General features: G+C 50.5%; 1 protein-coding gene and 1 long non-coding RNA gene across 4 annotated transcripts; one reads left to right on the plus strand and one right to left on the minus strand.

Annotated features, from left to right (window-relative positions):
- The first annotated feature begins 580 nt into the window (after window positions 1–580).
- Window positions 581–19,301, plus strand: Flywch1 (FLYWCH-type zinc finger 1). Of its 2 annotated transcripts, XM_085833198.1 has the most exons (9): window positions 722–799; window positions 2,051–2,148; window positions 8,854–9,196; window positions 9,582–10,010; window positions 11,168–11,671; window positions 11,811–12,074; window positions 15,432–15,695; window positions 16,292–16,582; window positions 18,226–19,301. In XM_085833198.1, the coding sequence occupies exons 3-9, from the start codon at window positions 8,944–8,946 to the stop codon at window positions 18,246–18,248; spliced, it is 2,028 nt and encodes a 675-aa protein (XP_085689324.1). In that variant the 5' UTR covers window positions 722–799; window positions 2,051–2,148; window positions 8,854–8,943; the 3' UTR covers window positions 18,249–19,301. The 2 variants fall into 2 exon arrangements, with proteins under 2 accessions (XP_021005022.1, XP_085689324.1); XM_021149363.3 differs by lacking the exon at window positions 2,051–2,148 and having other exon boundaries at window positions 581–799.
- LOC110283927 (uncharacterized) lies at window positions 19,294–23,003 on the minus strand. 2 transcript variants are annotated; one of them, XR_003835289.2, is made up of 4 exons: window positions 22,678–23,003; window positions 22,494–22,605; window positions 22,106–22,406; window positions 19,294–20,537 (listed from the first exon to the last, which is right to left on the minus strand). It is a non-coding gene; the product is annotated as an uncharacterized LOC110283927 (long non-coding RNA). The 2 variants fall into 2 exon arrangements; XR_003835288.2 differs by having other exon boundaries at window positions 19,294–22,406.
- Between the last annotated feature and the right edge of the window lie 442 nt (window positions 23,004–23,445).

The following is a 23,445-nucleotide window of genomic DNA, read 5'->3' on the forward strand; positions in this document are numbered from 1 at the left end:
CATAAAAAATACACTTAAAATATGTCAGAGTTATGTTTTTTAAAAAATTAAAAAAGGAAGGAAGAAAACTGGGTGGCAGTGGCACATGCCTTTGATCCCAGTACTCACCGTGCTAGGGAGGCAGAGGCAGGCTGATCTCTGAGTTTGAGGCCAGCCTGGTCTATAGAGAGCATTCCAAGACAGCCAGGGCTACGGAGAGAAACCCTGTCTTAAAATAAAATAAATAAAATACTTAAAATGTAAAAAATAAAGTTCTGAAGGTCACAGGCCTAAAGACGCACTTAAACCAAAGCTACAACTTCATAAGAATGCAGTCAAATCCTATAAAAGGTCCTGTTCTCTCTATCAATACCGTTGGCATCCTTTTAGTGATGACTCCCAGCCTGCATCCTTGCTACAAATTCACCTGTCGCCCCGCCCTCCCGGATGCAGTAGCGGGACCATGGGTTGTCCCGCCTTCTCCCATGTTAGTAGACCCGCCCCTGATGCTGATTGGCTAGGGTGTCAAGTTGACACTGCGCAGAAAAGACCCGGAGAAGTGGTATCCGCCTCAGGAATGGCTCCGCGCCTCTGCTGCGCATGCTCGCTAGTAGTTTCTAGGCTTCCCAAGCCGGCGTCTCGCGGGGGCGCGCGCGCGGGCACGGGCTCGCTCCCCAGGGGGCAGTTGGCGGCGGGAGCGGGCGGCGGGGTCGTGGTTCCTAGAGCAGCCCCGGCTGCTAGGCCGGCGCCTGCGTTGGCGGACACTCACACGAAGGACCGGGTGGCTCAGCCGCCGGAAAGGCAGGGCCCGCCGCCGTCGGTGAGGACGGGCCCCTACGGGCGGGAGGGTCGGACCAGCGGAGCGATGCCTGGTCCGGCTATCCTGGGGTCGCGCCCGGTGCTGGGGAGGGGCCCCAGCTCTGTAGCTCGGGCTTAGGGTGCTTCTTTGTCAGATATCCACGGTGCGCCTCCTTTCTACCTGATCTCTCCATCAACCCACTCGACCCCTGTACCGATCTTAACACCTCTAAATCCGGGACCACACATTCGCCCATCTTCCTTGAACCGTGTCCACCCAGTGCATGTCCATCCAGCTCTGTCCTCCGTCGCGGCCCATCCTTGGCGGCCGCAGGTCCCAGTGACCTTGCACTTTTTGCCGGCTGTTACCCCTCCTCGTTCAGACTATAGATTGCCCATTATGGCTTTCAAACTTTGTGACGCATTCTAGACTGAGAAAGATGTTTTATGTGTATATTCTGTGCCTGAAGATAGATTCGTGAATCGCGAGTTTAAAGAGAGTCGCTTACCAATCTCACATGACGCAGATGTATTCAGGCTGTGTTCTAATTCATTCCTTTCTGTTCCGTTCCATTCCATTTCAAATTACTGACTTGCTGACCCATTGATTCAAGACCTAGCTTATCTGACAGTTTTAAACCCCCCTTTACTCCAGACTCTACAATCAGATAACCATTCCAAAGAAAGATCTTTTTGTTATGATGTTTTGTTTTTAACTTCTTTGCTTTCCAGGGTCCTAACCATTGCTGGGGCTTGGTTTAGATTTCTGGTATGATTCACGTATGTTTATCTCATTGTTCTCCCAAATGCCACTGGTCTGACTTGTGGGAACAAAACAGCATATGAAGTAGAGGAGAGCTGATAATAATACTCACTTATGCAGATGAAGAAGGCTTTTGCTGGGGGAGGGATGTGAAGCTGAATTGTTAGGGAGAGTAACTTGTCAGCTTGTCAGTACCTTTGGAAGAATTGGAGTGGTCAAAGGTGAAGACCATCAGAGCATCGCTCAGCTCTGTCTGGGCTGACGAGGCAGTGAGGAAGGAGGAAAGAAAGATGGTTGTGATTACATACACAGGTACATCAGGCCAGGTAAAGGAATCCATCTAGCCAAGATTCTCATCTAGGAGGATTGGGGAAATCTACCAGTTGGCTTCCCACATCTCATGTGGGTTTTCCTTATCATTCTGAGTGTGTGTTTGTGTGTCTCTGTGCATGCATGCAGAAGGCTGTTTATCACTCTCTGCCTTATTCCTGTTTGTTTGTTTGTTTCAAGACAGGGTTTTTCTATGTAGCTCTGATCTGTGAGCTTCAGGTGGGCCTCAGATTCACAGAGATCCTCCAACCCCTGCCTCCTGAGTGCTGGAATTAAAGGTATGTATCACCATGTCCTGCTGCAGTGTCTGCATTGCCGAACTGCTTTGGAACAGTGTCCTCAGTTCACTGTCCCATCCCTCCTCACCACCAGAAGACACCCGGGAGTATTGGTTCCACAGTGACTTGAGAAAAGAGGTGGTAGTGGGTTTTATTTAGTACACAAAGCCTAAAGGTGCCAATAAACACCGTACCCTGCCCATCCCAGGGAAATGAGATCAGGTCTAGAATGTCACCAGTGCAGAGCTTGTGAAACTCCACATTAGAAGTCTGGAGATGCTGGGCGGTGGTGGCACATGCCTTTAATCCCAGCACTCGGGAGGCAGAGGCAGGCGGATTTCTGAGTTCTAGGACAGCCAGGGCTATACAGAGAAACCCTGTCTCGGAAAAACCAAAAAAAAAAAAAAAAAAAAAAAAAAGTCTGGAGATTGTTCCCACCTTCTCCTGTCCCCAGAGTGATGCTTGCACACAGACTCCCAGGGTGTGATGGAAGGAAGCTGAGAAGTACTGTGTCTAGTCTGTGTTGTAACCACAGGGTTTATTAACCAGGTAGAGTCCTCTGCCTTCTCAGGACTCGTGGAAGAGGCTGGTGGAAGAGAAGCCACTGAAATCACGTAGAATATTTCTTACTTTTTAAATTTTTTTAATTAAAAAAAAAATGGTTTGAGGCCAAGATCTTGTCATGTTATTTAAAATGGTCTTGAGATCCTGGACTCAAGTGACCTCCTACCTCAGCCTCTCTGTAACAGAGATTATAGGTGTGAACCACTATGTCCAGCTCAGGAGGGTTTTGTTGTTTGGGGTGTTTGTTTGCACTCAGGAAGTTTTTTTTGTTTTTGTTATTGTTTATTGGTTGGTTGGTTGTGGTAGGGTCTCACTGTACTGCCCTGACAGGCCTGAAGTTCCTTGTATAAACCAGGCTGAGATCCTCCTGCCTCTCTTCCACATTGCTGGATTAAAGGGATACGCTACTACACTTGTCTTCAGGACTTTTTAAATTTTTTTAATAGACAACAGGGCCTCCTTTTTTCTTTGCTCAGGACCCCGCTGAGCTTGGGTGAAGACCTGGACTTGTGAATGCTTTATGCGCATGGATGAATCTCACTCACAGTATCTCATTCACTACTGGAGGGGTGGGGATCAGAGGAAGAAGCCAGGAATGGATCTGCCATCTTATTTTTTGAGACAGACTCTCACACTGAACCTGAAGCTCACAGTTTTCAGCAAGGTTGGGTGGCAGCAACTTCCTGAGATGTGCCTGACTCGGCAATCCAAGTCTAGGCTTACAGGCGGGCATGTGAGCCTTCCCATAGGTGCTGGGGAGTTGAGCCCCGGTCTTCACACCTGTACAGCACACACTCTTACCCATTGAGCCATCTCCCATGCACCACTTTTCCTACTTTGCAAGTGAGATTAGCTAGAAAAGGTTTGGAGCTTGGCCCAAGTCTCCTGTCCAGCAAGGAGCATGGTAATGTAATTTATCTTCCATGTAAAGCTAACTGTTGCCTCTGCTCTTAGCTGACAAGAGAGGCTTTCTTCTTTCAGGATTTTAGTTAGACATTAGGGACTGGACCTAGTTATGTCTGAAAGGCACTGGGTAATTTGGAATATTTCAGGGCTTCTTGCCATGCCAGGGCAAGCCACAGGGCCATGTGTCAGAGCAAGCCAGGGGAGTGCCTTAGTCACCCAGCTCTGTGACCTGAGTACTGAGGGAGGAGAGGTGGAAAGAATAATCACAAACGTTAAATGTATGAGTACACTGTCACTGTCTTCGAACACACCAGAAGAGGGCATCGGATCCCATTACAGATGGTTGTGAGCCACCATGTGGTTGCTGGGAATTGAACTCAGGACCTCTGGAAGAGCAACCAGTGCTCTTAACCACTGAGCCATCTCTCCACCCCACCCCCCGCGCCCCACCCCCACCCCCCACAAACTTTAGACATTTGATGTCCTGTTCACATTGATCTAACCTGGAAACACTGTTTTCTTCACAGACTTGTATTGAGTGAGAAGTTGGTGTTACAAATTGAGTACATTAAAGCCTATGTCATCAGGCAAAGGAAGTTATACAAGGCTGGGCATGGTGGCATGGCCATAGTTTTAGCACTTAGAGGTAGGGAAAAGAGGATCAGGCACTCAGGGCCAGCCACAGCTAAGTCATGCATTTGATGCCAGCCTGGGCAGATCTTGAGTTCCAGGCCAGCCTGATCTATATAGTGAGTCTTGGTCTCAAAACAAGTAAAAAAATAATAATCCTAAACAAAGAATGCTGATATCTCAACAGATAAGTCTTGCTGCCTAGCAGAGGGCCTGTTTAGATAACCAGACTCTGTCTGGCCATAAAGAATTGACTGTAGCATATCCGTTGACCTCTGTCACATGTAAGCAAATGTATGCACATACGCACATAGACAATAAATACAAGGTAATTTATAGTTAGTTTTTTTTTTAAAAACTGAAATAAGGTTGAGAGACATGGCTCAGATGGTAAAGCTCTCCCGTTCAAGCATGAGGACCAGGGTTCGTGTCCTAGCATTCACATAAGATGGGACGTGGCACCAACCATCTGTAATCCCAGCCCTGTGTGAGGGGGGAGGCAGGAGAAGCTCAGGACTCTTCATACACAAGCTAGCCTGGCATTCCTTTCACAGTAGCAAGAAATCCTTCCTCAGTGAGCTGAAGGCACACATTGATGCCAAGGTAGTTATCTGCCCTCCACATGCACACCGTGATGAACTCGCCCACACTTACATTCAAGCATATGTGTGTGCATTCACGTATATTCATACAAAGACACAAAGGTAAACAAAACCCAAACACGGGATTATATAGAGAACACCCACATCCCTATCAACATGAATGTCAACATCTTATACTTTTTATCTGGTTTTTATTTTTCTTGTGCTTGTGTGATGGGAGAGAGGGTCTCATACCATGGCATTCGAGTGGAGCCCACTAGGCAACTCTTTCAGTCTCTATGTGCTGGCCTGCTCTATTTGTTTATATGAACAAATCCAGAGAGACTGATTTTTCTTTTCCTCCCCTATCCCCCAAGAGAGTTTCTCTGTGTAGTACCCCTGGCTGTTCTTTTTTAAAAGATTTATTTATTTATTATTGGAAGTACACTGTAGCTGTCTTCAGACATTCCAGGAGAAGGCGCCAGTTCTCATTTCGGATGGTTGTGAGCCACCATGTGGTTGCTGGGATTTGAACTCAGGGTCTTCAGAAGAGCAGTCAGTGCTCTTAACCGCTGAGCCATCTCTCCAGGCCCCCCCCCCCCCCCCGGCTGTTCTTGAACTTGCTTTATAGATCAGGTTGGCCTGAAACTCTTAGAGATGGGCCACCACTGCCAAGTGACTGATTTTTTTCTTACTGGCTTCTGTCACTGAGGGTATTAAAGAAACCAAATATGAACCAGGCATGGTGGCACACGCCTTTAATCACAGCACTTGGTAGGCAGAGGCAGGCGGATTTCTGAGTTCGAGGCCAGCCTGGTCTACAAAGTGAGTTCCAGGACAGCCAGGGCTATACAGAGAAACCCTGTCTCGAAAAACCAAAAAAGAAAACCAAAAAAAAAAAAAAAAAAAAAAGCCAAATATGGTGTTTCATGCCTTTAATCTCAGCATTCGGGAGGCAGAAGCAGGAGGATCTCTGAATTCGAGGCTAGCCTGGTTTATATAGGAGTTCCAAGACAGGCTATAGAGAGACCCTGTCTCCAAAATAACCAGGAGGCATTATGTTTTGGGGATGGAGTCAGGGCCTCACACCTGGAGAACAAGCACTCAGACACTAAGCTCAATCCCCCAGCCTCTTCAGAACTGAAATTCTCCACCAGGGAGACATCACCAGTTGTTCAGAAGATGTGAGGATGCCCAAGATGTGAGGGAAATGGAATATGGCAGGTGGTTCTTGTACGCGTGGTGAAACGGCATGAAATTTACCACTGAAACCATTGTTATTGGTCTGTTTCATTGACACGTGTGTCATGCAAACCCCATCCCAGTTAAACACTTACTGCCTGTTCTCCCTCATCAGCCCTGCTTGTTGCCCTCAGACCCCGCTTGGCCTGTATACCACACTCGTGCCTACTTATACTGTTTTTCCTTTTCGGGTTTTCCAGACAGAGGTTCTCTGTGTGGCCCTGGCTGGCCTGAAACTTGCTCTGTAGACCAGGCTGGCCTTGAATTCACAGAGATGGGCCTGCCTCGGCCTCCCCAGTGCTGGAGTTAAAGGCATGCAACACCTGGCCGTTTGCTCTCTCTTAACTTCTGTTGTTTTTGATTGTTGTTGTTGTTGTTTTGTCCTTTACATGTGAAGGTAGGAGTCATTGCTCCTGTGAAATGGTACTCTGGAGTTTTAGTGTTTGCTAGGGTTAGTCACCATATCTAGTTGCCTGTATACCTGAGTGGAGGGGCTTGGGATCATAACACAGGCTGGTACCCCAAGCCCTTTAAAGGGTGAAAGTAAGCAAAGTCCCTCAAGTCTAGATCTAGTCAGTTGCAGAGACCAGCCTTTTCATGGGATCTTTCTATTTTATGGGAGCGTCTTCACATCTTTATCACACATGGGATAAGTCTTGGAAGCTTGATAAACAGAAGCTTTGGTGAGAAGTCCTTACAGCCTGCTCTCAGACGCAGGGAACAGCCCTCAGAGAATGAGGGCTTCTCCTGTCGTGCCAGCTTTGACTGAGGAGGCAGAGGGACCCACAGGATCTGGCTCCCAGTGAGTCATGCAGGCATAGGCATCTGTAAGGCCTCCGTGGAGCTGGTGGTCAGGGAGCCTGTCCCTGGTGGGTGGGATTTCTTGAATTTAGAGGTAAAGACACAAGGCAGAGTGCAAATGAGTCTCAGATCCTCACCTTCCAGGGGAAGGGGGAAGTCAGTTGATTCCTGGACCTAAGCAACATGGGAACTGAAGGGTGCTACATCTGGTAGGCAAAGCCTCCAGCTTTCCTGCCACAAAAACACCTAAGGGGTCTCCCATGAGAGGGGCAAGCATTGTTGTCTCTGGGACTGGACTGGGCTCCTGACCTGCCACTGTTATGCTGGGTATGACCTACAGGCAACACCAACTGGAAAAGGCTATTAGGGATCCAGTGCTCTTCCAGCCTTAGGCCACAGTTGTCCTATTGGACACCAGAGATGACCCCGCCTTTGGGAAGCTGATGCAGGCTCCTAGACCAGGGATCCATGGGTCAGAAACAGGGGACCAGGAGGCACTGGACCCAGAGAACTTGTGGGTACCAGCAACGAAGCTAAAAATGGGTCTGGAGGGATGCTTAATGGGACTAAGAGAACTTACTGTTCTTGCAGAAGATCCAAAGGTGCACATACATACACATACATGTAAAATGAATAAAAGTGCACATACATACATATACATACATGTAAAATGAATAGATAATGGCTGGAGATGACTTGGTGGTTAGAGCATTGAAATGTTCTTTCAGAATACAGAAGTCTGATTCCCATATCACCCATATCATTGGGTCATTGGGTCACAACCACCTGCAACTAGAGTTCCAGGGGATCTGATCTCACACACACACACACATTAAATCTGCTGGGCATAGTGGCATAGCCTTTAATCCCAATACTAGGGAGACAAGAGGCAGGCTAATCTTGAGTTAAGGCCAACTTGATCTGCATAGTTCCATGACAGCCAGAAGTACATAGACCTGTCTCAAAACCAAAACCAAAACCAAACAAAAATCCCCCAATAATTAATAAAAATAAATCTTTAATTTTTCTTTAAACAGGGTATCACTATGTAGTCTTGGCTAGCCTGGAACTCAGAGAATCGAATGTCTCTGCCTCTTGAGTGCTGGAATTAAAGGTGTATATTACTGAGCTTTTAAAAAAAAATTAAGAGAATCTAAAATGTCTGGAGTGCTACAGTCTTGTTTAATGGCTCTTACTGAAAGGTGAGACACCTTGCTAACTCCATATTACTCAGTCGTTTCAGAGATACAGAAAGGTTAGCCCACCCTGGGCTGCTACTCCAGATCTGACCATCTTTGTCCAGACTGGAGGCCTGGAACTCTGCCCCTGGCCAGCCAGGGCAGCACCAAGACAACAATTGCAAGGTCACTCTGGCTGAACTGAGGTCTCCAGAGTAGGTCAGAGGATAAGCTGTGTGAGCCCAGAGAGTCACATTTCCCCAGGGCTAGACTTTGGCCTTCTGACATGCAAAGTGCCAGTACTCACTGGCCTGGGTTCTTTGAGACAGGTGCCCAGCATTGAGGTAAAGGGCACAAGGTCAAAGACAGTCCAGGTAGGCACCCAGGCATCTGAACAGGCACAGTGGGATTTCAGCCTCTTCATTCTCAGGCATACCAAGTTTCAGTACCTCTCTCCTTACTTAACCTATTAGCTATTCACCTTGTAGTACTGATGCTGGAAGGGCTCCGTGCTGGACATTGATGAGGCTTCTAAGGTAGAAACTCAGTAACATAGCATGTTAGTCAGTGGCAGCCCCAGAGAGGCACTTACTGTGCAGTCAGTTTACTAGTAACAGGGAGGTTTGGATGGGGCTGTCGGGAAAGGTCCTGATAGAGCATTGGCCCAGGTCCCTTTCCTCTTCAGCCTCTCAATCCCACGGTACCAAGCAAGTTCCATATCCCCCGAGCTCCATCCCTGGTCCATTCGTTAGAGCCCCAGGCCCAGGAGCCCCCTCCACTGACTGCCTTGGTTCTTGTCTTAGGACGGAGGCTCTGGACTCCCACATTCTGAAGAGAGACCCATCTGCCAGAGGGCTGAAGGTGGCCTTGAGGGCCATGCTCTGGGTCTCAGGATGCCCCTGCCTGAGCCCAGTGAGCAGGACTGTGAGAGCCTGAGAGCTGGCCAGGAGCCATCTCTTGGAGCCAGGAAGCCTCAAGAGTCCTCCAATCTGGTCCCGGCCAAGGATAAAGAGAGACCCAAGCCGACAGATGTCGCGTCCCAGGAGACATCTGGCACTGCAACCCTACCTAACAATACTCTCCAGGTTGCACCAGTCAAGAAGCAAGGACGGATAATTCACCGGAAACGTAGTAGGGTAGATGCAGGTGAGTTTCCCTAGCCCTGCCATCCTGGCTCTGGCAAATCTGTTGACCTGCATACCCATTTCCATCCATATCCAAGGGTGATTTTGGATACCCCAGTCCTCCTTCTAGTTGACTCGTAGACTCTTAAGCACTTTTAGTGTTCTGGGCACTAGGCCCTTTCTCCCAGGTTCATGAGAACTGCAGCTGTACGCAGAATTCTCTAAATTCCCTAAATCCCTTTCCTTACCACAAAAGCATCTTTTAGAACCTGGGCTTGTCTGGCATCTAGGAGCCCAATAAAGCATTCTGCCCACAGGACCCTGACCTAGTCCAAGACCCATTCCCTGGGGCCCCTGACTTTGAGCCTTGCTCTAGAGAAGCTAATCCAGACTTTTTATGCCCCCAGTTCCCCCTCAGCCTCTGGAGTTCCTAAAGACCCCATTTGGGGGCCGCCTTCTGGTGCACAAGTCATTCCTGTACAAGCAAGAGAAGGCTGTGGGGGACAAGGTGTACTGGAAATGCCGCCAGCACTCAGAGCTAAGCTGCCGGGGACGGGCCATCACCCGTGGCTTTCGAGTCACAGAGATGCGGGACCACTGTCACCCACCTGAGAAGGAGGGCGTGGACAGGAAAAAGCGCCACAGGGGAAGGCCGCCCAGCTCAGCCCTGCCTGAGGGCGCTGAAGTCCAAGAAGATGAAGTGAGCCTATGGTTGTACCCTGTGGAGCCAGAACCCACTCCTCAGCCAAGCACTGAAGCCCCAGAGGAGGAGCAGGGGTACCGGTCCCTGGCACTGCAGAGCCTGCCTCCCAAGAAACGCCCTACACCAGGAGTGGGTGAGTAAGTACGCGGCTGCCCCATGCCAAGAGTGGGTGAGTGAGTAAGTGGCTGCCCCACACCAGGGGTGGGTGAGTGAGTACGCGGCTGCCCTACACCAGGAGTGGGTGAGTGAGTACAAGGCCTCTCCTCGTTTGGGGTAGGAAAGAACCCTCAGATCCTTCACTCCCAAAGGAAATGTGGGGTTCAAATGGGTTCTCAAAATGTGCTGTAAGTCAAAAATATAAATGCATCCATGACAACATTAGTCCACAGGTCAGACGGCTCTGTGGTCAAGGGATCCCAGGGCCTTTCAAGTTTTTCCACTGTAGCAGAGCCTGCTATGGTGCCCAGAAATCTACATACCAAGGGGCAGGCGTTCGTGATTCTGGAATAGAGTTTGGACAGGGTTCCTAGCAGCAAGGTTTGGCTTGGAGTCCCAGGTTCAAATTCAGCCCCACAGATAAAGGGCTGTAGCTTCAGAATTCACATGAAGTCTGGGGTCTCTGGAGTTTGTGCCTGAAGCAGGTTGTGGCAACTTGGACTATTGAAGAGCTTGTGGGCTGATAATAATCGTGTCATATTCTGCACTGCCTAGCTAGGTGAGAGGTGGCATCGTATGCTCATAGAGTAAGTAGGTGTGGCTTCCAGAAGCTCAGAGTCCCCTGACCCACAAGGATCTGAGAGTCTGAGCGGCTGCACTGGTGGGAGGGGAGCTTCTTTTCAGTATGTGTCTGTTAAGATTATTTGAAGGTGAGCCTACAGTATTCAGAGTGGGGGGGGGGGGCACTAGGGATGTTACTTGGTGATAGAGCACTTGCCCTGCATGCTGGAAGCCTTAGGCCTAATTCTATACACTGTAAAACACAAAACTAGATAAAAAAATTTTTAGACAAACCCTAGAAAAATATGGACGAGAGTGACCCAGAACATAATCTGCTGACTCAGCGCCCTGCTTGGCCCCCTCCCATTGTGGTGTGAACTGTGAACTGAGTCTCACTGACTTGGAGAAGGAACCCTTGTTCCTCTTGGGTGGCTTGGTGGGAATGGACTGGGCTGCACACATGCCCAGCTCAGGGAAATATGTCAACATCTGGGAGGATTGTACATGGTGGTTCCTCCTGGGACCCCGGACTCTTGCCCTCGGTGTGGTGACTTCCCTGGGTCTTTCCTCTAGTACGGTATCAGCCTCTTGAGTTCCTGAAGACGTGCTATGGGGGTACCTTCCTGGTGCACCAGTCCTTCCTCTACAAGCGGGAAAAGACAGTAGGAAGCAAGGTGTACTGGACCTGCCGGGAACATGCAGTCCATGGCTGCCGTAGCCGAGCCATCACCCAGGGCCAGCGTGTGACAGTGATGCGCAGCCATTGCCACTCACCTGACATAGAAGGCTTACAGGCCCGGCGACAGCAGGAGAAGACCATAAAGAAGATACAGGCAAGGCGAATTGGGGCTGGGGACTTGGAGGATTGCGATGACATAGAGGACTCACTGCTGCAAGGAGTGGACAGCCTGTTCTACCGCAGAGGGCCGGGCACACTGACTCTCAGTAGGTCCAAGTCCAAGTCCAAATCCAGGTCCAAGTCCAAGTCCAAGTCCAGGTCCAGATCCAGAAAACGAGCCAAGAAGCAGCAGGAATCCTTGCAGGAGCCCCCCGAGGAGGACCAGGATGTGGACCCCGGTGAGTCTTACATTTAGGGGCTTGCTTCAGTTTGGGAGGGGATGGCCAGCCTTCTCAACCTACCTTCTCCCCAACCCCCATGCTGTCTTACTGTGTATCCTCTGCTCCTAGCCCTGACTGTCTGTCCTGTTCCCTGCAGGAGGCCCAGAGTTCCTAAAGACCCCTCTAGGGGGCAACTTCCTGGTGTATGAGTCCTTCCTCTACAGACGGGAGAAAGTGGCCGGTGAGAAGGTGTACTGGACCTGCCGGGACCAGGCACGCATGGGTTGTCGCAGCCGTGCCATCACTCAGGGCAGGCAGGTGACTGTGATGCGAGGCCACTGTCATCCACCAGACCTGTTAGGATTGGAGACTCTGAGGCAGCGGGAGAAACGCCCAGGCCCCTCTCAGTGGGATGGCCCAGGTACCTGGCGGGGTGGGGGTGGGGGTGGGGGACCCTATAGCTTTTTCTCTTGTTACACATGTCCTGTCCTTTTCCTTCCTTCTGTAAATATTCTAGAAGTCACCATCCCCTCATCCTCTCTTCTTTTTTTTTTTTTTTTTCTTTTTTGGTTTTTTGAGACAGGGTTTCTCTGTGTAACCCTGGCTGTCCTGGAACTCACTCTGTAGACCAGGCTGGCCTCGAACTCAGAAATCCACCTGCCTCTGCCTCCTGAGCGCTGGGATTAAAGGGTATACGCCACCACGCCTGGCTACCATACTCTTCTATATTCTTCCCACCCCTTGTGCCCCAAACTCAGTCCATTGAGTATGGCTCTTGTGGGTCCCTCCTCACCAGCCTACTTAGTCTTCCAGGCTGAAACCTGATAAACCTCGTCTCTCGTCCTCTGACACTTTAGGAGTTATCAGTAGAGGCTACCAAGTGTGGAAGGCCAGGTCCTCATTCCTACAGCACAAACAGGGCCACTGTCAGGGTCACGGTCTGGAAGCTGAGAGAGCTGAGCCTCTCTCCAGCTTGGTTGCAGGGAGATGATACAGGACATACTCCTAGCCTATGCAGTCTACTCTAAGCATTTCTACCATCGTTAATCCATTTAATCTATTTTTCAATTTCCTTGTTACCTGCTGACTTACAACCAGAGGAAGTGATTTAGCCTTGCTATATTTTTTTGAGTAGGTTTTAGACTTTTTGTTTAGTTTTTGGTTGTTGTTTTGTGTTTTTTTGTTGTTTTTAGATTTATTTATTATGTATACAGTGTTCTGCCTGTATGTATGCCTGCAGGCCAGAAGAGGGCACCAGATCTCATTATAGATGGTTGTGAGCCACCATGTGGTTGCTGGGAATTGAACTCAGGACCTCTGGAGAAGCAGCCAGTGCTCTTAATCTTTGAGCCATCTCTCTAGCCCTTTGTTTTATATTTTGAAGCAGGGTCTCAACTCTGTAGCCCTGGATGGACTCCAGCTCACAGCAGTCTGCTTACCGGTGTGTGCACACATGCATATGTACATGCACACTGTGGCATGCATGCTTTGGTTTAAGGATAACATGAATGAGTCAGTTCTCCCTTCTCCCTGCGGAGTGAACTGACAGGCTCAGAGAGGTGCTGTTATTTTCTGAACTATCTCATTATTATAGCTGCCGTTTGTTCTTGCTGAGCTCTGCCCCTGCTGAGCTGGAGCCCTGTCCGGCTCCACTCCCTGTGTGCTCCCCGCACTGTCCTGCAGCTGCTATGTGTGCCTCTTCTAGGAGCCCATCACTGCCTCCTGCCCTCTCTGCTGTCTGCCATGCATCACATCAATGGGCAGCAACAAAGCTTGCTGAGCCCTGCTGCAGCCTTGCCTGGAGTTGACACCAGGCCTGGCTATCACCTGGATCTCCTTAGCCAGATGCCCTGTCTCTGGGATTTTATTTATTTATTTTGGTCCCCTCCTCTCTTTTGGCTTAGGTGGTCCTGAAGCCTCTCATCTTGGAGAAGCCATTTGAGACCCTGCTCATTTGAAGCTGTTGATAATTTTCCCACACACTTGCTCAGCAGTGTGGCTTTGTGAGAGCGCCAGGCTACGCCTTAACATTTTACAGTTCACTGCCTCTGCCTGTTCTGCTAGTGTACTGTACCATTTTTATTTCCTGAAAACCATTTTTTTTTCTTTTAATGTTCATGTGTATAGCTGTTTTGTCTGTCTGTATGTGTACATACCATCTGTGTGTCTGCTGTTGAGTGAGTCTGTGCCTGGTACCTGTGGAGGCCAGAGGAGGGCATCAGACCCCCTTGAACTGGAATTACAGATGGTTGTAAGTGTGGGTGCTAGGAATTGAACGTAGGTCCTCCAGAGCAGCCTGTACTCCTTTTTTGGGGGAGGGGGGTTTCTCTGTGTAGCCCTGGCTGTCCTAGAACTCACTTTGTAGACCAGGATGGCCTCGAACTCAGAAATCCGCCTGCCTCTGCCTCTCAAGTGCTGGGATTAAAGGCGTGTACCACCATGCCCGGCAGCAGCCTGTACTCTTAACTGCTTAATTTCCATCTCTCCAACCCTTTCCTGACAAACATTATAATCTCAAATGGCTTCTCCACTGTGGGAGGAGGTGGACCATTCCCCGTAGCCACAAGGCTTAGTCTCCTTAGTGTGATGTCTGCTTTCCTCTTGGCCTCTGGGATGCTTTTCTCTGCAGATGGCCCTTACCTCCTAGCCTCCTTCCCCACCTTTCTAGGAGCTCTGGAGTCAGATGCGATGCCTCTACTCAAGACCTCGGCCTCTCAGGGCTGCTCCTCAGCTTCTGTCATCCAGTGACTCAGTAGTCTGTCACTGTCTTCCGTGTTTCCATGCTTAATGCGTTCAACTGCTTTCCTAGTGCAAAGCCCCAGCGTCCACATTCTGCCACAAAGCAGCACGGTCAGGACTGTCAGTGCCACACCCGAGTCCGTGGCACCAACTCTGCCTTTGTCAGTGTTCTGTTGCCATGAACAGATGCTATGACCATGGCAGCTCTTATAAAAGAAAGCATTTAATTGGGGCTTGCTTACAGTTTCAGAGATTGAGTTCCTTTTTGTCCTGGCTAGGAACATGGGGGTGCACAGGCAGAAATGGTGCTGGAGAAGTAGTTGAAAGTTCTACGTTTAGATCTACAACAGGAAGAGAAAGAGCCACTGGGGCTAGCTGGGGCTTCTGAAACCTCAAAACCCACCCCAACAAGGCCATACCCCCCAATCCTTTCAAATAGTGCTACCCTCTGGTGACCAAGCATTCAAATCTCCAAGCCTATGGGAGCCATTTTTATTAAAACCACAATAGCAGCCCTGGTGCCTGGTCAAAGTAAGGACAAGAGAGGCAGGCATAAGACAAGTGGGCAGGGCCAGGCTGTCCTTCAGGTTCCTCCTGCCTCCATAGCTCAAGCCCAAATCCAGCCTAAACACACATACACAGTCCTTGAGTCCTGAGACTTGAGCGCTGAGCTGAGCCGCTCTTCCCTGGACTCACTCTCACGGCTATGGAGATCTGCCTGCTGGTCTGCAGGGCACCTGGTACACAGGAGCAAGCAAACACCCACCTCCTTCCTCAGTTAGCATCATGGAAAATTTCACCTGCAGGGCCTGGCCTGGCCAGTCTCCAGCTGCAGGACAAGCAGACCCTGGCACCTGAGGGCACTGTGGGGTTTGAAGACAGGGCTATCTCACTGTGAGCAGGAAGAAGGCATAAAGTGGGTAGTAGGGTCTCTCCAAGGTGTATGGTGTTCTTGGCTATGAAAATGGGAATATTCCCCACCCAAGGCCAGGTTCAGTTCCCATGTCCCTTCCCTGATTATTCTTTTGTTTCTTTACAGAAGGGCCTGAGTTCCTAAAGACCCCTCTAGGAGGCAGCTTCCTGGTATATGAGTCCTTCCTCTACAGACGGGAGAAAGCAACTGGTGATAAGGTGTACTGGACCTGCCGGGACCAGGCACGCATGGGCTGTCGCAGCCGAGCTATCACACAGGGCCAACGGGTGATGGTCATGCGCAGGCACTGCCATCCACCGGACATGGGTGGCCTGGAAGCCCTTCGGCAGAGGGAGAACTTCCCTAACCTGACCCACTGGGAAGGCCCAGGTATGTGGAGGGAGTGTGGCTTCTCATTGCCCGGCAGCGCCCCAGCCCCTTTCCAGGAGCTGTGCTAAGAGACACTGGGTCTAGAAACAGTGGGGGTGGTGGGCCAGAGTGGTATGGCTGTCAGTCACTAGAAGGGCACACATACATGACTGAGCAGTATGTGTGAGCCCTAGAGACCCTCTCTCCCCCTCCCCCCAACACCATCCCATCTGGGCCTCTCTTCTTTTACCTGTCTTCTCCCTGGGCCTGCTCTGCTCTAGCTGGTGGGCAGAGGAATGACAGGCCCTCAGTACAAATACCAGATGAACCTCTGGTGGTCCATCCAGGCCCCACCTCTGTCAGGGGGTCTCCCAGCAAGCACAGAGTTCATGGTCTGGCGAGGCTTCTAGCAGAGCTCCAGGGATGGCCCGGGGAAGGAAAGGAAGGCAGTACGGACTAGAGAGTCAGGACCATGTCTGAGTGTTAGTCCCCAGAGCCCTGAGTGGGAGCAGGGACCAGAGTGGACCCTCCTGGGATTACAGTGAGCAGAGAGGCCCAGGCCCTGTAGCCGTGGGCTGGGACTCCACTGGTGCCCTCACAGTGACTCTGCCTTACAGAGCCCCTGCAGCCACTGGAGTTCCTGCGGACACCCCTTGGAGGCCGCTTCCTGGTGTATGAGTCCTTCCTGTACAGGAAGGAGAAGGCTGCTGGTGAGAAAGTGTACTGGATGTGTCGAGACCAGGCTCGGCTGGGCTGCCGCAGCAGAGCCATCACCCAGGGCCGGCGGGTCATGGTGATGCGGAGCCACTGCCACCCACCTGACCTGGCTGGCCTGGAGGCCCTGCGGCAGCGGGAGAAGGCCCCCAGTGCAGCCAAGAAGAAAAAGAAGAAGAAGAAGAAGAAGAAAGGTATACACTGAGTGAGCAGGGTTTTTGCCTAACTTGTGCATTTTCAGAACCTTTGCCTCTCATTTCCTCTGGTCCCTTCCCATTGCCATGAAACTGTACCTGCTTCTTCCTGGGCCTTTGCCCAGCAATTTTTCCAAACCCATCTTCCTCTCTTATTCTGAGACAGCTCAACACTTAGAGCTTGTTGTCTCTTGAAAAAATTAATGAAAAATATAGACTACCACAGAAGAATGCAAATAATGTTGTGTGTTCAACTACAGGTACCACATACATAAAGTTTGTAAATAATTTTATTTCATTGAAAATTAGTTTGCACCAAGTGTTAGTGCCTCATGCCATTAATTCCAGCACTTGGGAGGCAGAGGCAGGCAGATTTCTGAGTTAAAGGCCAGCCTGGTCTACAGAGTGAGTTCCAGGAAAGTTAAGGCTATACAGAGAAACCTCTTTTTAAAATAAAAAAACAAAACTAAAAAGAGGGTCTGGAGAGATGGCTCAGCAGTTAAGAGCACTAACTGCTCTTCCAGAGGTTCTGAGTTCAATTCCCAGCAACCACATGGTGGCTCACAACCATCTGTACTGGGGTCTGTTGCCCTCTTCTGGTATGTTTGAAGAGAGCAATGGTGTACTCATATACATAAAATAAATAAAGAAATCTTTTAAAAAATTAAAATAATACACTAGGTTTAGTGGCATATGCTTTTAACCCCATCGCCACAGAGAGAGAGGCAGGCAGATTTCTATGAGTTCAAGGCCAGCCTGGTCTACATAGAAAGGACCTTGTCTCAATAAATTAATAAAATGATGAATAAAACAGCCATAGGCTATTACAGATAACATTTATTGGTATGAAAACAACTTCAGTGATTTATTTAATGAATTACTAGAGGGAGGAACTGGAAGTACAGCTCAGTGGTAGAACACCTGCCTAGGATGTGTGAGACCTTGCATTTAATACCCAGAACCACAAAACTACCCCAAGAGTGATACAGGTTACAAAAACTGATTGAAGAAGGGATTAGAGCAGGAACTGTCTTGGGAGTGGTTCCTCCCTTAAATGACTGTGGTCCTTGTGATGTTGTTCCTCAGCATCACAGTGAGTCAGAAGTACCCAGCCCAGCCACTCTTATCATTTTTGATCCCAAAAGCTGTTTAGGGGTGATTTGTGTGATTTGTGACCATATATTAGATAACGAAGACCCCCTACCTACAGGTCTGCTGGCTCTCAGGACAGCCTCCAGGCAATGAACTGGCTTTGTCTTTGCTGAGGAAAAGAACTAGTCATGCCTGCAGACCTAGCACCACAGAGGCCAAGACATGAAGGCCTCCCTGGGCCAGTTGTATGGTCAGTTCCAAGCCTGCCTCAGCTGTATAGTGAGATACAGTCGGCAAGCAAATACAAGTGAAAAAACCCAAAATAACTCACACAGAGACCGACCGTAAATATACTTTTAGTGGTTTGTTTATTTTTTGAGACAGGGTTTCTCTGTATAGCCCTGGCTGTCCTAGAACTCACTCTGTAGACCAGGCTAACCATAAACAAAGATCCACCTGCCTCTGCCTCCCAAGTGCTGGGATTAAAGGTGTGCACCACCATGCCTGGCTTAAATAAACCTTTGTAATGATGCACATTTCTCTGTCATCAGGAAAATCAAAGAGCAAAAACTGAGCAGCCAGTCCTGCTGAAGTGAGCCTTCTCTGGAGCGACAGAGGAGCAGCTGGCACCCCAAATGCTTCCCATCCTTGCAGGCATTTCCCATCATTCAGATGCACTTGATGACAGCTCTTCCAAAGAACCCAGGACTGTCACATTTCCTCAGAGGTCTCCCAGGAGGAGTGCTTGGACTTTGGGTGGTAACCAAGCTGGATGGGTGGCCTGCAGGCCTGTCCCATGCTGCTCTTACCATTCTGACCTTAGACAGCTGTGGAGAAGTGTGTCTGGATGATATACCTCTGTCCTGCTCTGCTGTCCAGGCCTCAGCACCATCTGCTTTCAGAGCACGCTGCCTTGCTGAGAGCTTTCTAGTGGGCGTGATCCCCTGTGCGCTCGCTCCATGAAGTTCAGCAAAATGCAGTCACCCCAAGCCAGGATATGTGCAGGAACTTCTTGCCACCCTCTGAAGACAGTGCAAGTCACAGCAGGGTTTTGTTTTGCTTTGTGGCATCTTTTAGGGGCAGGTGTGAGGCCTGCCTGATCTTTAGTCACTTGCTGCTTGCTAAGGCACATCCAGCCCTGACTGTGGCAGAGTGGGACAAGCTAAAGGCTTCGCTCTACCTCCCTGGCAGACTTTGCACCCTGCGTTCTTTCCCAACTTAAACCTGTGTCCACAGTTCTTGGGAGCCAGCCCAGATGTCAGGAGGAGGTGACTCCAGGTAGGTATGCTCTAGTGGCAGCGGCATCACTGAGGGTTGCTCACCTGGTGTCACATGATGCACCAGGTCAGTTAGATGGCATCAAAGCCACCTCCTGTAGAAGAGTTTAGCAGGATTCAGGAGCCATGCCAGTAGTGGCACTCTAATGTCCCCAGGAACGGCAGAATTTCCTGCGTGCTGCACCCTGGCCAGAGCTGTCCTCATCATGTCATAGAGCTGCATGCTCCTCTCCCTTAGCAAGCAAGCCGTGGAGCAGCCACCCCTGTGGGATAGTAATGGCCTGGTGCCTGCCGCTGTCTTCTGCTCATCTGATTCCCTCAATAAACCCTGTGTAGTCTCATGGTACAGAGCTGCTGTGTGTCAGTAATAGTCTGCGCTGCCACAAACCACATACCGCCTGCCAAGTGCTGGGGACATTGTGGGTTTGGTTGGTAACTCCTGGGCAATGGTGTTTGCTTGGCCTAGATCAAGACTTGGAGGAGACCTGCTGAGGAGCTATCCCCAGCCCTGGGGAAGGCTTGAAGAGTGGGCCATGTACTACCTCTCAGCTTGAGTTCTTCTGAGCTCATGAGAATGAGTTATAGTGGGCCACAAATGGAAGCAGTGCCCCAAGTGAGCCAGAAATGGAAGTGGTGCCCCAAGTGAGCCACAAATGGAAGCGTACCCCAAGTGAGAGCCACAGATGGAAGTGGTACCCCAAGCAAAGGCCAGGTTTGCCTCTTGAAACGCTGGGCACCTCCTGGGCAGGCGACTCCCCACTTTTCATCTTCGTCATTAACTGGCTCTGATTACCAGCCATCCTGGGCCTCCACCTGAGATTTGTCTCCAGTCTGAAGGCTGGGGAAACGGCTCACTTATTAAAGTGCTTACTACACAGCCGTAAGGACCTGAGTCAGATTCCCAGCACCCCTGGGGCACACGTCTGTAATCTCAGCACCAGGTAGGTAGAGAGAAGAGGATTTCAAGTAAAAACTCAATGGTGGGGTTTGATTTGGGTTTATGAGACATGCTTTCTCTATGTAGTCCTCCCTCTAGGTAGCTGTCCTGAAACTTATTCTGTAGACTAGTCTGGCCTAAAACCGAGATCCACCTGCCTCTGCCTCCTGAGAGCTGGCGTTAAGGATGTGCCACCACTGCCCAGCAACTGTGGGATTTAATATACATTCCCATCCCTCTGCTTCTCTCTCACCTGGAGACCATCTTCTCACCCTGCAACGGGAGGCTTCCAACACCCACTTCTCCTCAGGCCCCTCCTCAGCCTGCCAGTGCAGACTCCACAGTTACTGCCATGGGGTCCTCTCCCTGGCTGTGTGTGTCAGGTGTGATTACCTCATTTAAGGACCAGACACCAGAGATGTACTTACGGATGTCTCCAGGGCCTCTAGGTCTTTAACTTGGTCTTTAGGCCTTCCTCCACTTGCCTCCGCCTACAGCCTGTTGCTCGGGAAGATATCCAGTACTCCGGGGATATCCAGTACTCCGGGGATATCCAGTACTCCGGGGATATCCAGTACTCCGGGGATATCCAGTACTCCGGGGATATCCAGTACTCCGGGGAGACCAATCTTGTTCTTATTCTGCAGGACTGTAATAGACTCAGCGTGACCTACCTGACCATGGCAGAGGCCCCTGCCAAACAGGAGGGTATTAGAGGCTTGGCACGCTTTCCTGCAGCCCTAGACACTTGTGCCCTGTCCACGCTGGTCTCACTCCACACTGCCCCCAAGCCCACCAGCCTGTCCTGTCCAACACACTACTGCTTTGAACAATTTACCAAGATCAGCTGCCAAACACTCCCTGTTATTAGCTCATGCCTTTGGTGAACCAGGTCTCTGGGAGGTCTGAACAGTGTCCTTTGCCTGGAGGCACACACAGCTTCAATCAAAGTGGCAGCCCCTAACTAAGGCTGGTAGCTCATCCTCTCCTGTGCAGCTATGGGCAGAAATCTAGACTCCAGACAGTCCACTGGCCAAATCAGGCCCTCTAGGTTCATCACCAGCATCTTTTTTTTTGTTTGTTTGTTTGTTTTTTGTTTTTGTTTTGAGAATCAAGGTCTCAAATTCTATGTGCCTCCCTCAGGCCCAGGACTCAGGGAATCAAGGTATGAGGATCTCAGATGAGGCCAGATGGGGCTACCTAACAATTTCCACGCCTGCCTGAGCTACATAGCAGACCCCACTGAGAGTTAAGGCCAGGCTGTGCTTTGTTATCCAGGCTGACCTTGAGTCCTAGACTCAAGTCATTCTGCTGCCTCAACCTGCCACATTTAGCTTAGACCACAGGCATGCACCAGTGTTCCTGTCCCCATCTCTTACTTAACTCAAGGACCGTTTAATTAATTAGAGACGCTAATTCATCTGCATCAATCCCTCCACCATCTCCACACAGTGTGACATAGTCAGAGAAGAACGTTGGTGCATGCAGGGTTACGTCTACACTCCAGGGAACTGGCTGGTGAGCCTGTGCATCTCCAGGGGCAGGAATCACTTTCAGATTCGGCTTGCCATAGCCTCACTAACCTGCCATTACTAACTCACCCTCCCTGACCCAGGGAAGCTCAGGAAAAAAAAAATGAGGTGGTCCTGGGTGATCTCAGGAGTCCAGGTCACAGTGGACACAGGGGGCCTGCAGCAGTGTCCTGACCCAGAAAGTTCCACAGGCTTACTGCTCGCCAGCCAGGGACCCCTGATGTGCTTCAGTAGGCCCTGCCTTCTCTGGTGCCTGGGCTGAGCCAAGAGAGCTCAGGGGCCACAAAGGGTGAGGTTGCAGTGGCCCTTGCCATGGTCCCAGGAAGGAGCCAGCCGGGACATGAGACCCCAAAGCTCTGCCTGGGCAATGACAGAGACTTGGGGAGTGGAGGTCAGACATAGCTTCCTCTGCCTGCTGAGACATTCTTGGCCACTCTGGAGGGCCTTGTGCTTTTGCTTCTAGTCCACAGCTCCCCTTTGGGTCACGGTGTCACCCCTACCGCACCCCCAGAGGAACAGGCTACTGCTAAGATGGAGTAACCAGGGCCTTGGCTTCTTGAAGTGACTCTGGGGAGAGAAAGCCTTGATGCCACAACCCAGAGACAACAGACAGTTCTGCTAGTGTCTCCCCACCCTCATGCCTGACACCGGAGGGAATGAGGACCCAGCCCTCACCCCACATTACCCTCCTCCCGTAGATTCAATCCTTCATCCACATTAACAGGTGCAGGGTGCTTGGCCAATACCACAATCTCCTCTGAAACATGGAGGTCTCTTCAGACCCAAAGCCAAGGGGGCTGTCCTGGTACCAGTAGGGTCTTCAGACGGACAGTGGGGAAGCCAGTAGAGGGCCATGGGGCTCTGAAGAGAGGGTCGCCAGCCGGCCCTGACTTGGGCTGTGGATGAAGACAAGCTGTAGGCTCTCTCCAGTTTGAGGACACCTCCAACCCTCATGGCAAGGGCTGCTGGCATCTGGACTTCCAGGCCTGGGCACAGAGAGAGTCATGAGAAAGAGAGAAGGTTCTAAGGAGATGGCTGTGGGCAGAGGCATGGAGTCAGGAGAAGGAAGGTACCTCTTTGAGACAATGGTAAGCCAAGGCCAGGAGGGCCAGGAGGGCCAGGACACCAGCAGCAACTGGGACCCCCCACAGGCATTTGCAGCTCCCAGCTGGTGCCATAATTTTCCTGAGGAAAAAGAAGACAGAGTCAGGGGTCTGGGGAAGCAGGACGAGAGGATGGGCAGGATACAGTTCCTACCTTTCTGCTCCAAGCCAGCGGACTCTGAAACCAAGTCATGGTGGTTCCTCACCAACTACTGTTGGGTCTCCAGGCTCTCAGTCTTCTTCCCAGAGGTCCCCACACCCCTGATACCCCCTCAAGTCAGTCACTGTAGCAACCACCAGGCGAAGTCTGATTGCAAATGACTGGACAGGGCCTTTCTGTTTAGCCATCTCATCCTTGAAAGTGAAACCTTTCCTTCCTGTGCCTCCTGTGAGGGAGGGGCAACGAAGAACCTGCATAACCCATAGCCCCAGGTCAGTAGCCGCCCTTCCTGAGAGGCCCCTCCAGAAGAATTTCATGGGCGGAGCAGACAAACTGACTCCACCCCTCAGAATTACCAACCTAGTCCAGAATGACAAATTCCAATAAATCACCGAGAGTTCTCTGGAAACAGTTCTCTAGCACCCCCTAGAGGCTGGAGGCAGATGTAAATTGCAAAGGTTGCTACCCTCCGTGCCTCCCAGAGGACCAATTGGCTTGCAAAACTGCTGGACACATGTTTCCCCAAATGTGGCATCCCAGTAGGGAAACTGAGGCAGAGAAAGCTCAAGAAATTTAGATGGACAAAGTCAAGTGGGTATCCATGGCTGAGTGTTCCCTAGCCCTGACAGGCTGTGAGCACTTATGACAAGCCAGCAGCAATGTTACAATGAAGGTGAGTGTGGGACTGGTGATATGGCTCAGCGGGTAAGAGCACTGACTGCTCTTCTGAAGGTCCTGAGTTCAAATTCCAGCAACCACATG

This window comes from Mus caroli, unplaced genomic scaffold (assembly GCF_978045245.1).
Source record: "Mus caroli unplaced genomic scaffold, Mus_caroli_1 scaffold_18, whole genome shotgun sequence".
Taxonomy (NCBI): Eukaryota; Metazoa; Chordata; class Mammalia; order Rodentia; family Muridae; genus Mus; species Mus caroli.